The sequence below is a fragment of the Pelodiscus sinensis genome, unplaced genomic scaffold (genome assembly GCF_049634645.1).
Source record: "Pelodiscus sinensis isolate JC-2024 unplaced genomic scaffold, ASM4963464v1 ctg85, whole genome shotgun sequence".
Taxonomy (NCBI): domain Eukaryota; kingdom Metazoa; phylum Chordata; order Testudines; family Trionychidae; genus Pelodiscus; species Pelodiscus sinensis.
In genome coordinates, this window is record NW_027465930.1 from 315,308 (window position 1) to 330,288 (window position 14,981).

The 14,981-nt window shown below is 61.0% G+C and overlaps 1 protein-coding gene across 3 annotated transcripts in view; it reads left to right on the forward strand.

Annotated features, from left to right (window-relative positions):
- Window positions 1-1,149: 1,149 nt before the first annotated feature.
- Window positions 1,150-14,981, forward strand: part of LOC106732300 (TBC1 domain family member 20-like) — a 35,707-nt gene continuing 21,875 nt past the window's right edge. For 2 of the 3 annotated variants that reach the window (XM_075916821.1, XM_075916822.1), the window contains exon 1: window positions 1,150-1,294. In XM_075916821.1, the coding sequence (XP_075772936.1) occupies window positions 1,225-1,294 (70 nt within the window). In that variant the 5' untranslated portion in view covers window positions 1,150-1,224. Of the gene's footprint in view, window positions 1,295-2,663; window positions 4,223-14,981 lie in introns of those variants that run through there. The other variant, XM_075916820.1, reaches the window with a different exon arrangement.

A 14,981-nucleotide genomic window follows, 5' to 3' on the forward strand; every position in this document is an offset into this window, starting at 1 on the left:
CCCAGGCACTCCCTGCCCCCTCACCCTCCAGACCCTCACCCATGCACCCCACAGCTCCATATACCCCTCACCCTCCCCACCCCTCACCCTCCAGACCCTCACCCATGCACCCCACAGCTCCATATACCCCTCACCCTCCAGACCCTCACCCTCCAGACCCTCACGCATGCACCCCACAGCTCCATATACCCCTCCCCCTCCCCGCCCCTCGCCCATGCACCCCACAGCCCCATATACCCCTCACCCTCCCCGCCCCCTCACCCTCCAGACCCTCACCCATGCACCCCACAGCCCCGTATACCCCTCACCCGCCACACCCTCACCCATGCACCCCACAGCTCCATATTCCCCTCACCCTCCAGACCCTCACCCATGCACCCCACAGCTCCATATACCCCTCGCCCTCCCCGCCCCCTCACCCTCCAGACCCTCACCCATGCACCCCACAGCTCCATATACCCCTCCCCATGCACCCCACAGCCCCGTATACCCCTCACCCTCCCCACCCCCTCACCCTCCAGACCCTCACCCATGCACCCCACAGCCCCGTATACCCCTCACCCTCCCCGCCCCTCACCCTCCAGACCCTCACCCATGCACCCCACAGCTCCATATACCCCTCGCCCTCCCCGCCCCTCACCCTCCAGACCCTCACCCATGCACCCCACAGCTCCATATACCCCTCGCCCTCCCCGCCCCCTCACCCTCCAGACCCTCACCCATGCACCCCACAGCCCCGTATACCCCTCACCCGCCACACCCTCACCCATGCACCCCACAGCTCCATATACCCCTCACCCTCCCCACCCCCTCACCTTCCAGACCCTCACCCATGCACCCCACAGCCCCGTATACCCCTCACCCTCCAGACCCCCTCCCTCCACCCACGCACTCCCCACCCCCTCACCTTCCAGACCCTCACCCACACCCCTCACCCAGGCACTCCCCACCCCTCGCTCCCCAGATCCACATCCGTGCACCCCCATCCCGCCCCCTCACCCATGCACCTCCCGTCCCCAGGACTCAAGCCAAGGCGCTCAGCTCCCGAGGAACTACATTTCCCAGGGTTCCCCGCGCCTCGCCGCTCCACGCCTCTTCCCCGCCCACGCCAGGAGTGGAGCGACGGCGGTTCTGGCCAATGGGCAGCGGAGGCCGAGCCAATGGGGAGGCGGCGGGGGGGCGGGCGTTGGCTCCCAGCTGGCCGTGAGCTGGCTCCGCGCGGCGATGAGCAGTGGCCGGAGGCAGCGGGGGGGCGACGTGGGCGAGCAGCCCCCCCCGGGCAGGCGGCGGGGAGGTAAGGGGGGGCCGTGCTCTGGGGGTGCTGGGTCACTGACCCCCCTGGGGACCCCGTGCTCTGGGGCGGGGGAGGTGTTGGGGTCACTGACCCCCCTGGGGACCCCGTGCTCTGGGGCGGGGGAGGTGCTGGGGTCACTGACCCCCCTGGGGACCCCGTGCTCTGGGGCGGGGGAGGTGTTGGGGTCACTGACCCCCCTGGGGACCCCGGGCTCTGGGGCGGGGGAGGTGTTGGGGTCACTGACCCCCCTGGGGACCCCGGGCTCTGGGGTGGGGGAGGTGCTGGGTCACTGACCCCCCTGGGGACCCCGTGCTCTGGGGCGGGGGAGGTGCTGAGGTCGCTGACCCCCCTGGGGACCCCGGGCTCTGGGGCGGGGGAGGTGTTGGGGTCACTGACCCCCTGGGGACCCCGGGCTCTGGGGCGGGGGAGGTGTTGGGGTCACTGACCCCCCTGGGGACCCCGGGCTCTGGGGTGGGGGAGGTGCTGGGGTCACTGACCCCTGGGGTGCCCCCATGCTCTGGGGCGGGGAAGTGGGGGGTGCCAACCCCTGCGCTCTGGGCTGGGGGCACAGAAGGAGGCAGGCCCAGAGAGAGGTGTGGTTCTGGGGTGGGCTGGTCCTGACTGGATGCCCTCCCCCCCCCCATGGGGCTGGCAGGGCTGCAGGGGGCCTAAGGCCCCTCTGCCCTTTCTGGGCTGGGTTTGGTGCTAATGGGGGGCGGTGCTGCCCTGGGTCAGCCTGTCCCATGAGCACCCCCTGCAGGCTCCTTGTGTGCGTGGGGGCAGCTGGCCTGGCTCCCTGTGCCTGTGGCTGAGTGCTGCATTCAGAGCCTGTGCTGGCAGGAGGCAGCGTGGCCTAGTGGGTAAGCCCTTGGGCAGCTACTTAGGAGATGGGGTCAGTTCCCAGCTCTGACACGGGCCGGCTGTGTCCCTAGGCCTGGGGCAACCCCCCACCTGTGTTCCACCCCTTCCCCCAAGCTTGTTCTGCTCCCACCCTGCCCCTCCCACCTCTGCTCTGCCCCATTGCCTGGCGCATCCCTCCAGCAATGTGAGCCAGGGGCTTACCTGGGCGGTGCAGCAGCGGGGGATGCGCCCCCCATTGCAGCGGGAGGGAGCCAGAGCGACCCAGCAGGCTGCCACTTCCTGGTGGCGGCAGGAAGCGGGGCGCCCTTCGGCCGGGGCACACTGCTTCCTGCTGTTCTGATAAGTGTGTGTTGGGGGGGGCGATCCCTCCTTCCACCCCATTCCAGGCCCCCTGGTGACCCCACGGGTCCTCTTGTAGGACGGCTGAGGCAGCCAGCGCAGGGCCTGGGGTGGCCACCCCAAACCATCCTGTGAACAGGACGACTCTGGACCTTGGGTAACTTGCGTCCTTGCTCCGTGCCTCAGTTTCCCCCTCTGTGTGATGGGGACAGCGCCCTGCACTTGAAGCGCAGTGAGAGACGCCCGGGGGATTAGAATGGTTTCCTCAGATGCCCGAAGTGCCCCAGAGCTGGAGAGCGGTGTGGGACTCCGCCACGCACCTGGGAACTGTGCCGCCCAAGGCGACGGCAGCTGTGCAGTGCCGGGGGGGGCAGCTCTGGGCAAGGCGGGTCTACCCCCCCAGTGTGGGAGGAGGAGGGTTCGGATGCTGGGAAGCTTAGGCCCCCTTGCCGTGTCTGCCTGGCTCTGCTGGAGGCGGCGAGGCAGTGGCTAGAGAGCGGCGGATGCCCCTGTCTCGGGTGCAGGCGGGAGAGCCGGGTGCTGCTGGAGCCGTTGATTGAGCTGGCGGGATCCTGGGGCTGGCGTGTGGAAGGCCGGTCTGTTTCACAGCCAGTGGGGCACGGACCCTTTGACAGCCCTCACCTGGCAGGCGGGAGGCCGGTCTGTTTCACAGCCAGTGGGGCACGGACCCTTTGACAGCCCTCACCTGGGGGGCGGGAGGCCGGTCTGTTTCACAGCCAGTGGGGCACGGACCCTTTGACAGCCCTCACCTGGGGGGCGGGAGGCCGGTCTGTTTCACAGCCAGTGGGGCACGGACCCTTTGACAGCCCTCACCTGGCAGGCGGGAGGCCGGTCTGTTTCACAGCCAGTGGGGCACGGACCCTTTGACAGCCCTCACCTGGGGGGCGGGAGGCCGGTCTGTTTCACAGCCAGTGGGGCACGGACCCTTTGACAGCCCTCACCTGGGGGGCGGGAGGCCGGTCTGTTTCACAGCCAGTGGGGCACGGACCCTTTGACAGCCCTCACCTGGCAGGCGGGAGGCCGGTCTGTTTCACAGCCAGTGGGGCACGGACCCTTTGACAGCCCTCACCTGGGGGGCGGGAGGCCGGTCTGTTTCACAGCCAGTGGGGCACGGACCCTTTGACAGCCCTCACCTGGGGGGTGGAAGGCCGGTCTGTTTCACAGCCAGTGGGGCACGGACCCTTTGACAGCCCTCACCTGGGGGGCGGGAGGCCGGTCTGTTTCACAGCCAGTGGGGCACGGACCCTTTGACAGCCCTCAGCTGGCGGGCGGGAGGCTGTTCCGCGGCTGGGTGAGCGGGATGTGGCCGTTCAGCCCGAGACGGAGCCTGCTGGAACCGCTCAGCGCAGCGGGACAGCGGGTGCCTGGAAGCTGGGCACGGCACGGCTGCGATTGCACCCCGGGAAGGGAACCGGCGGGCTTTGTAGAGCGGCTGGGAGGGCAGGGGAGCCAGGAACAGGCGCCGGCCGGCTGGAGTCCTGGTGGAGCCTTTCTGCCAGGTATTGCAGGGCGTCTCTCCATCAATATCGAGGGGCACCTCTCCGTCCAGCAACGCAGGCCTGGCTCCAGCCCCACCTGGTCAGCTGGGAAATTCACACCCGCCCCGGGCACCTCGGAGAGGCAGCGCGTCCCCTGGCGAGCGCACAGTGTGAACCCAGAGTTCAGAGGGGCAGCTGCAGAGTCACCCCCTGTCCCGAGTGGGGGAAGGTAAAGAGGCATCTTACTCCTTCTGCTAGTCGCTCGCCACCCACCTGCTCGTGCCTCCCCGCTGGGCCCCCCCGCGCCGCCCCACTAGGCTGCCCCTCGCCACCCTGCACCGCTGGGCCACCCCTCTGTGCCGCCTGTCACGCTATTGGATTTTAAAGAGAGCAGATATCTCCCTAATGCACCCACGGGGGGTGTTGTCCCCAAATTCGGTACAAAGTGGCCTTGCGATGTCAAATGCAGCTTCTGTTCTACTGATTGTGTGTGTGATGCCTGAGTGTGGAGTTAGGGCTCTGGGCCCTGTGCTCCCTGGGAGTGCGCTCTGTGCGGGAGGAGCAACGGGCCTGTTGTGAGGAAGGACTGTTCAGCGTCTGGCCGTGCTAGCTAGCCCTGCTCCAAGGACAACGGCTCTGTGGCCAGTACTCACCTGAGGGATGCGTCTGGGAACCTGCAGACTGGCCAGTGCCTCTTGGCTGCCGGCATGTGGAACCCAGACAGGTCACTGGACCATGTGACCAGCTCCAATCTGGGAGACACCAGGAATATAAAAATCCCAGGAGGCGTCTCCATCTCGTCTGATCCCAGGTGCAGCCTTGCGGGGGCAGCGAGCGGGAAGGAGGCCGCCCCGTCCTGGCACAGGATGGGCACCAGAGACTTTTAAATTAGCCGTTTGTAACTGCTCTGCTCAGAGCCTGCGTGAAGATCTTGGGGCTGACGGACAGGCCGTCCTCGCTAGAAGTCCAGGAGACGTTCCAAAAAACTTGGATTTATAGCGAGACAACTTAAAGCGGGAATGTTTTTCTCGCGGCTGACTTCCATTTCAGCAAATCGGGGCGAGTGTTTTGCACGACGTATAGCGGGGAATGGGAGGACTTACAGCGCGTCAGTTCCTACAGACGTCAGCGACTTCAGCGTGAAAGGGATGTACACCGGGGCGACTTCTAGTGGGGACGTCCTGTATGTGATGGATTCTCCCTAACAATCCCACTCTCGGCCTTTTCTTTCTTTTAGTAATAAATCCTTGTAGAATTTAGATTAACGGACGGGCGCAGCGGCCTCCTTCGGGTGTGATCCAAGGTGTAAATTGCCCTGGGAGTGTGGCCGGCCCTTTGGGCCAGGGACAGCCTGTTTGGAGTTGGGGAGGTGGGTTATCGCCTCTCGCCTGTGTACGGCCTGGGTCTGATTGTGGCACAGGGGTCTGGGGAGCGGTTTTGCTTGTGAGGCTTCCTGCTGACCAGGTTAGCAGCTGACGTGCTCGGTGTGGCTGGTTTGTTGTCTATATGGGAAACAACTCCACTTGTGGGCTGGAAGTTGCCCTGGTTTTGAGCAATTTGCCCTGAACGGACGCCCACAACGGTGCCGTGACGGCGCGTCGGGGACCCCCCCCCCGGCACCCCCGTCCGCAGCAAGATGTGACTCCGCCAGCCAGTAGAATATGGAGGGTTTATTGCTGCTCAGAGATACAGCCCGGCACAGGTGTGATGTGCACACAGGAGTCAGGACAGGCAGCCTCAGACCCTTGGGGCAGGGGTACGCAGGCCCCTGACCCCCCAGCAATCCGCTTAGTCTCCTTCCTCCAGGCTTCCCCACACTCCGACTGTCCCCTCCCCAAGCCACACCCTTCCTTTGGTCAAACCCTTCCCTGGTCAGGTGGGAACCCCCCGGGATGTGACAACCCTCAGGGCGACACCCCCGCTCCCCCCGGGCAGTGCTACGGACACCGGCCAGTAGGGGTCACCCACAGCCCACACAGCAACCAGGGAACAGCCGACCAGCGTGGACCCAGGGCCAGGGGAGTGGACAGCCCCCAACTACATCACAGGTGCCCTGCGCCCGCCCCCTGCTGGACCGCCCCTTGCCCTGCGCCCGCCCCCTGCTGGTGGCTCATCGCATCTCTCCACCACCAACCTGTTGGCTCTCGGACACCACCTGCTGCTGCCGCCCATCAGTAGCTGCCAGGGTGTCACGTTGCTGAATTGGAGGGAAGCAGCCAGATCGCTGCTGCACCCCTAAGTGGGGGTGTTGGCCCCAGAAATTGGTGTAGGGGGGCCATGTGGGGTATTGAATGGGAGATTATTGTTTGTTGATCTTATGTACGCTATTTATGTGAGTGTATAATGTCCATGTGTGTAGGTAGGAATCTGTAATCTGTGTGGAAGCTGAATATTTCTGTGAATATGGTTGAGCATTGCTATGGACAGGCTGAGTAGTGAAGCCCTGTGGAACAATGGCCCTTGATGGCCCAAAGACACACCTAAAGCAGGAGGGCGGAGACCCAAGAGCTGCCAGCAGAGAGAGGCTGAGGACCAGGTGACCTGCTGCATACTAGAAGAGGCCAGGAAGGGTATAAAGAGGCCATGTGGTCGATGCCATTTTGTTCTCAGCTCAGCACTTCATCCCAGAGGCAGCATTGCAGGGATTGAAGAGCCCGGAAGACCTGTGAACCCATCCTGATCGTAGGATGTGCAATAAGAACTTTTAAACCAGCAGCTGCAACATCTCTGCTAGAGCCTGCATCGAGGACTGGGAGATTCGGTGCATGTAACGTACTGTACTTTAATAACCTTACTCTCATGCTTTTCTTTCTTGTGGTAATAAACCTTTAGATATAGATTCTAAAGGATTGGCCCAGCGTGATTTGTGGGTAAGGTCCAGAGGGTAAATTGACCAGGGATCTGTGGCTGGTTTCTTGGAACCGGACAGAACTTGTTCGGGGTAGGTGGGATTGGGTGCTAGGACCCCCCACCTGTGTATAGGCCCGGGGCCATCTGGGGCACGGATATTGCTGGGGTGTCGGAGGGGTTTTGCTCGGGAGGCTTCAGGCAGGTTGCCGAAGCGCTCTGTGGGACTGGTTTGTGGCCTGTTTGGAGAGGTCACCAGTCAAGGGGGCTGTAAGAAGCCCCGGATTTGAGCAATTCGCCCTGAGCGGACGCCCTAAGCTGTGCCCAGATACGGCCCGGTCTGTCACAGTAGCGTAGTCGGCAGGATCCACAGATCTTGGTCAATTGAGCTTTGGGATCAGGACCCCACGCTGTCTAAATTTGATTTTTGGTGTTGAGAGTTTGGTTGATTAAAGAGCCGCTGCGATGATCCCGGAATTATATGAGAGTCTGAGCAAAAGTGCTCTGAAGGATTTGTGCTTGGGGAGAGGCATTGCCTTTAGGAAAAGGGCCTCTAAATTAGATCTGGTAGTGTTGTTACTAACCAGAGATGTGAATGAAAGGGATCAGAAGTGAGCCAGGGAAGCTGCTGAAAGAAGGCAGAAGGCAGATGAAGAAATTGCTAAAAGGAGATGGATCGGGAACTTGAGATGAGAAAAGCAGAACATGCAGAGAGAATGGCAGAGTATGCAGAGAGAAGGGCAGAAAGGGCCAGACGTCAGCTTAAGGAAATGGCAGAGCATGCAAAGAAGATGGCCCTAGCCAAGGAGGAAAATGCTAGACTTGACCTCCAGCTTAAGAGACTAAAAGAACAAGAGAGACTGTATTCTCCTGAAGGTTCAATGTATAACTCTGTGGGTATGCGGTGTGCTTATGATATGCCATATGATATGGCTTATGATATGGTATTTTACCCAGCTGATGTGAGAACCCAACCCCAAAGCATGTGTAAATGCAAACCTTTTGTGTTACCTGTAGCTAACAGGGAGGTTTGGGAAGGGGGTGCATGTGGGTATGGAAAGTTTCCTGGAGCTGGTCAGTCTCCCTGTAACCAAGGGGAAAGTGTCTCTACATGGGTGCCTGTGGCAGACGGCTGTGTGTCTGTGCAGGGGGGCAGTGAGCCTGTGGGTGAGGGCCCGTCTGATGCCTCAGAGGTGAGGCTGGAATCAGAACCAGGGCAGGAAGAGCCCAGAAATCAGGGAAATGTTTCTCTGGGGCAGCCTGGAGTGGCTGGCCAGAGTGAAGTTTTAGTTGAGGAGTTGGTGGCTGGTGAGGTTTGTGGAATTGAACCTGCACAAGCTGAAATTGATTTGTGTGAAGAAGCACAGTGTGTGCTAGCTGGCAATTTGGCTGGTGGAAGTAGCAGTGGGGCAGTAAAGGAAGCTGTCCCAGTGGCTAGCTGTATGCCTGAGATTAGCCAGGGGTGTTGGGACAAGGGAGAAGCTGTCTCTGGTTGTCTGTCTGTGTATGGGGAAGAGTTTCTTCCTTTGTCTGAGGAAGGTGCCCCACAGCCTGTGAAGGCTGAGAGCAGTGTGGTTGTCCCAGAGTTGGGTCTGGATATGGCTAAGGCCCAGGAAGGGGGTGGCCCAAGTTTTGTGTCTGCTGGGGAGAGGGATGAGGTGACTCAGGTAGAGTCAGTCAGTGTTTTACCAGAACCCCAGAGACCAGACAGTGGTGACCCTGATATTGTGCCTGGTGCTGCTGTGTTGCTGGCAGAGGGGGGAGCTACTCTGTGGGAGCAGGGAGACCCCTTAGCCCGGGCACAAGGAGAGAATGAGGGTGTGTTAACTCTGGTGCCTAATGATGGTGTGGACGTTTACAGCCATCTAGAGAGTTGCACAGGGAGTGAAGATGCCTCTGACCCTGTCTCTGGTGGGTCTGTCTGTGTGCCTGAGAGGGGATTGTTTGTGAATCCACCAGAGGGGCTGGAGATAACTCAGGGAGTTAGGGAATTGCAGGAGGAGTTGGTTGTGGCTCAGCAGGGCAAGGCTGCTGCAGAGCCAGAGAAGGGTGAACTGCTGCTTAAGGAAGCTCATAGGGAGGAGAGTCCTGGCAGTGCTTGTAGCAAGCAGTTTGCAGTAACTGAGAGAGGTGACGATGCCTGGCTTGGAGAAGGCATTCAGGAGAAAGCTCTGCCTGTAAAAGGCAGCAGCTTGGTGTGTGAGGCACTTGTTGCAGTGCCTGACAGACAGAACTTGTCTGTTAGCAGTGACTCCACTGACTTGGGTTTAGGGAAACCCAGTGTGGAGGGTAGTGGAGAGGTCTCAGAGGGACTGAGGGTTGTTCCAGAGGAGGCAGGAACAGCCAGAGAACTGGAGCAGGCTGCTAACCCAGTGACTGTGTGTGACCAGCTTGCTGGGAAGTCAGTGTGTGTGGGACAGGATTGTTCCCAGGTGAATGAGGAGAGTGGGAAGTTAGTGTCTCAGATTCAGGAGAAGGGCTGGGTAGCTAAGTATGCAGAGCAGAACAGCTGTGTGGTCACTCTCCCTAGGATGCAGGAGATGGCAGTTATGCTCCCATCTCTGGACACAGTGGACACTCATACTCAATCAGGGAAGTTGATATCTGGTTCCATGTGGAAACAGAGGTTAGAGAGGGACAGAGGAGAGACTTGGGAGTCTACAGCTCACTGCTGTTACCCCACTGAGTGGGGGAAGGGGGAGAATTCCAGGGCCATTGTGAGCCAGGGAGTCACGCCCAGCCAGCCCTTTGTCTTGGGCAGGCCAGAGGTTTCAGGCCTGGAGCCCAGAGGACAAGGGGGAGGGGCAGGACTTGCTTTGGCCAAGAAGATTTGCAGTTTAAACCTGAGGGGCCAAAACTGCAATGGTGTGGGGCCAGAGAAGGGGCCTGACGGAGAATTTCAGTATACACCTGGTATAGGATTGTTCTTGTTACTGATGTTAATTCTTGTAACCAATGTGTTGTTGTTGCAGAGAATTGTAACGGTATACAGTGTGCATGAGCTTATGAAAATACCATGTAATCTGTCTGGAGATGTACCAAACGACAGACGGTATGTAAGGGGACATTGTGATGTTGCTATTTCGTGGTTAACACTTGTAACTGGTCTTGGAACTTCTTACAGGACAAAAAGGGTTCCCACCAGAAGGTCCTGTATGAGAAGGGAAACTGAGGCACGCCACCATTTTGTTGGGGGAGGCCTGTGATGCCCTCAGTGATGTTACTGGCATCGCTTCCTGCATCAATTTTGCGTTGGGGGTGTCACGTTGCTGAATTGGAGGGAAGCAGCCAGATCGCTGCTGCACCCCTAAGTGGGGGTGTTGGCCCCAGAAATTGGTGTAGGGGGAGCCATGTGGGGTATTGAATGGGAGATTATTGTTTGTTGATCTTATGTACGCTATTTATGTGAGTGTATAATGTCTGTGTGTGTAGGTAGGAATCTGTAATCTGTGTGGAAGCTGAATATTTCTGTGAATATGGTTGAGCATTGCTATGGATAGGCTGAGTAGTGAAGCCCTGTGGAACAATGGCCCTTGATGGCCCAAGGACACACCTAAAGCAGGAGGGCGGAGACCCAAGAGCTGCCAGCAGAGAGAGGCTGAGGACCAGGTGACCTGCTGCATACTAGAAGAGGCCAGGAAGGGTATAAAGAGGCCATGTGGTCGATGCCATTTTGTTCTCAGCTCAGCACTTCATCCCAGAGGCAGCACTGCAGGGATTGAAGAGCCCAGAAGACCTGTGAACCCATCCTGATCCTAGGATGTGCAATAAGGACTTTTAAACCAGCAGCTGCAACATCTCTGCTAGAGCCTGCATCAAGGACTGGGAGATTCGGTGCATGTAACGTACTGTACTTTAATAACCTCACTCTCATGCTTTTCTTTCCTGTAATAATAAACCTTTAGATATAGATTCTAAAGGATTGGCCCAGCGTGATTTGTGGGTAAGGTCCAGAGGGTAAATTGACCAAGGATCTGTGGCTGGTTTCTTGGAACCGGACAGAACTTGTTCGGGGTAGGTGGGATTGGGTGCTAGGACCCCTCACCTGTGTATAGGCCCGGGGCCATCTGGGGCACGGATATTGCTGGGGTGTCAGAGGGGTTTTGCTCGGGAGGCTTCAGGCAGGCAGCTGAAGCGCTCTGTGGGACTGGTTTGTGGCCTGTTTGGAGAGGTCACCAGTCAAGGGGGCTGTAAGAAGCCCCGGATTTGAGCAATTCGCCCTGAGCGGACGCCCTAAGCTGTGCCCAGATACGGCCCGGTCTGTCACACAGGGGCTCTGCTCTCAGCAAGCGGGTGGAAGCAGCCCCGCGCGACGCCCTCACAGGAAGGGAGGTGCCTGGTGACGCCCGGGTAGCTCTGTTCTTGGGGGCATGGTGTGACGGCGCGTCGGGGTCCCCCGTCTCCTGCACCCCCGTAGTGGCACGGACAGACTCCGCCAGCCAGTAGAACAGGGGAGTTTATTGCCTCTCCAGGGTACAGCCCAGCACAGATGGAATCTGGTTCCAGGGCAGGCCTAGGATGCCTCAGCCCCCTTGAGATGGGGGAGCCTGGGCCCTAAATCCCAGCCCCTTGCTTAGGCTGCTTCCTCCATGATCCCAGCCAGAAACTAAAACTCTCTTCCAGTCCTGCCCCCAGCCAGGTGCTGGTCTCCGCCCCCCTCCCTTTGTCTCTCCCTGGGACGCTGAGCCGGGTGTCTGGGTTAATCCACGTTTGGGAGAGTCAGTGAGAATCTCCCATCGCAGAGCAGGGGGACCCTGGGTCACAGAGCAGACAGCGCCCCCCCCCCCCCACGCCCCACATAGCCAGACGAGTCCGGGCAGGGGAAGCCATAAGGCCTCCAGCCCAGACAAACCTCCCCCCCCCCTTGCAGCTCTGACACCCCCAGCCCCTGCGTGTGCAGCTTCTTCCTGCTGCCTGAGCCTGGCCTGTGGAACAGTGTCGCCCAGTCCTGCTTGTGCGGGTCCCTGCACACCGAACACTCCCCCCCCCCCCGCCGTTAGTGCCCACAGCGCTGGGGGGTGCAAGTTAAGCTAATAGAATCCCAGGGCAGGCAGGGCCCTCAGGAGCCACCGAGTCCAGCCCCCGGCACAAGCAGGACCAGCCCGACTCCATCAGCCCCGCCAGGGCAGAAACCCCTCTAGGGATGGAGACTCCAGCCCCTCCCCAGGGAACCCAGCCCAGCGCTTCCCACCCGCCTAGGGAAAGAATTTTTCCCAATATCCCACCTATACCTCCCCCGCTGCAACCTGAGCCCATTGCTCCTTCTTCTGTATCTGGCCCCCCTGAGAACAGCTTCTCGCCAGCCTCTCTGGAACCCCCCTTCAGGGAGTTGCAGGCTGCTCTCAAATCCCCCCTCACTCTTCTCTTCTGCAGACTGAACAAACCCAAATCCCTCAGCCTCTCCTCATAGGTCGTGTGCTCCAGCCCCCGAATCATTTTGGTCGCCCTCCGCTGGACCCTCTCCAATGCGCCCACATCCTTTTTGTAGTGGGGAGAGGGGGACAGAACTGGACACAATACTCCAGATGTGGCCTCACCAAAGCCGAATAAAGGGGAATAATGACATCTCTGGATCTGCTGGCAATGCTCCTCCTAATGCACCTAATATGCCATTAGCCTTCTTGGCTACAAGGGTGTCCTGGTGACTCATCTCCAGCTTCTCATCCACTGGAACCCCCAGGTCCTTTTCTGCAGAACTGCTGCTTAGCCAGTGGGTCCCCAGCCTGTAACAATGTTTGGGATTCTTCCGTCCCAAGTGCAGGACTCTGCACTTGTCCTTGTGGAACCTCATCAGATTTCTTGTGGCCCAATCCCCCAATCTGTCTAGGTCACTCTGGGCCCTTCCCTGCCCTCCAGCGTATCCACCTCTCCCCTTAGCTTAGTGTCATCCGCAGACTTGCTGAGGGTGCAATCCATCCCCCCCAGGGTGTTAATGACAATGGGCAACTGGCCGCTCCATCTGCTGAGTATCTACCCCCCAAGCAAAGCCAGAGCCAAGTTACTTCCATGCCCCCCCCCCCCCCGGGGTCTCGTCCACTCCACTAGCTCCAAGGGGAGCATTCGCCCCCACCCTGCTTACACCTAGAAACCCTCCGTCCCCCTGCGCCGGGGCTGCTCTGAGGCTGCCTTGGGAACGCCCAGCCAGCGCCTGCGCCGGGCCCCGGAGCCCTCGACCCCTGGGGCTCCCTCGGGAACGTCTGGCCCATGGGGGCGCTCGGGGCCTGAGCCGCGAGGGTGTTGACGCGCCGCTGTTGTCGTAGCCTTGACGGGCAGCCCGGGACCTTCTGGTTGCTAACGGTGATTTATGGAAGGCCGGTGACGGGAAAACGGCCGGGCAGCTTCCCGCATGCCCTGTCCTTGGAGCGCTGTGCGGTGGGGAAGGAGACGCCAGCCGGGAGCTCTGCGGGGACGCTGGCCCCTCCCAGTCCGGAGCCCGGGGACGGCCCCTGGCTGACTTCTGGGCTTCTAGAAACCCCCCCGCTGCAGGGAGAGCTGGGGGGCCCCGTTAGCAGCCCCCCCGTGTCGCACTGGGGCCGGGAGCTGCCATGGCAGCGGCGAGGGGGCCAGGCCCTGGGAGGAGCGGGGTGGAGGCGGGAGCTTTGGGGCATTGAGCTGTGGCTTGTTGCTGCCCGGCGGGGAGCTGGCTCAGGCTACAGAGCCCCCCGCCGCCCTGGGGAAGGGCTGGGAGCCCCGTCCTGTGCCCGGCTGGTGCTGGGCCCGGTGCCCCTGGCAGGAGCCTCCGTTCCGGAGCCGGAGTGTCTCTGGATTCCTGCTGCTCGCTGAGCCGGGCCTTTGTTTCCTGTCCTCCGTGCTGCTCCGGTTCCCTTCGAGCAGCCGCCTGGCCCCGCCTATGCGCTCCCGTGGGGCGGGCGATCCTGGGCACTTGCTACCAGTGACTCCGCTGGCCGTGGCGCGGCCGTTCACCCAGCGTGGCTCAGCCTGTGCTGCTCCCAGCCTCCTCTGCAGACCGAAATAATCGCGTCTCCTGTCCCGGCGCCCCCAGGCAGGGCTGGTCAGACGCGCTTAGTGTGGCTGCCCCATGGTCCCGTGCCAGGCCCCTGCCTTCCGCTGCTCCCCAGTTCCCCTTGCCGTGGGGGGGGAGCTCTCCAAGCTCCATGTCTGCGTCCGGCCGGTTTCTCTTATGGGCGTTTCAGCGGCGCTGGGGCGGCCGGGTCTCCGGCTGAGCCTGGGGGACACGTGCCCCGTTGCAGTTCTCGAGGCTCTGGTGCCCCCAGGGTTTGGAGCACAGACTCAAAATTCACCTTCTCCTGGGAATCCTGCTGCCCAAGTTTGGCCAAGTGACAAGCCCCTAAAAAATTGCATTACCCACATGCTCCAGGCTGGAGGTAGGCCCGGATCTCCCCCGTGTCTCAGTGCCCCTCCCTGCAGGGCAGTGGGGACAGTGGAAGGAGGCCGGGGGTTGCTGGTGGAGAACAGATGGGCTGGGGAACGGGAGTCTCTCCCTGTCTCTGCCACAGAATTCCTGTGTGACCCTGGGCAAGTCACTTAAACTGTCCACAGCTGCCCTCTGTCTGCCTCGTTTCTGGAGTGCCTGCTTGGGCCTCTGGGTGCCGGTTTGCAGATGCGCTCCCCGCTGCAACGGGTGTCGGTGGGGCTGTGCTTTGAACGCATGCAGTGCTGTGTGATGCGAAAGTCCTGGCAGTTAGATTGGCCCGCCCACAATTCAGCGTTGTGCCTCAGTTTCCCCTCTGTACAAGGGGGGTGCCCGCCGCTCACTGCGCAGGGGCGTTGTGCAGAGAAATTGTTTGTGATGCGGGGGGTAGAAAAGCCCACAAGGAAACACACCCTGCTACGGGAGAGCGGGGCTCAGAAATGGGGGGGCGATGAGGCCGTGGGCTGCCCGGTGGAACAGTAGGGCAGGCTAGCGCGTCGCCGTTCATCCCCCGAGCGTTCTCCGCCCCGTGCGGCGGGGTCTGGTGGAACAGTAGGGCAGGCGAGCGCGTCGCCGTTCGTCCCCCGAGCGTTCTCCGCCCCGTGCGCTGGGTGCGGCGGGGTCTGGTGGAACAGTAGGGCAGGCGAGCGCGTCGCCGTTCGTCCCCCGAGCGTTCTCTGCCCCGTGCGCTGGGTGCGGTCGGGTCTGGTGGAACAGTAGGGCAGGCGAGCGCGTCGCCGTTCGTCCC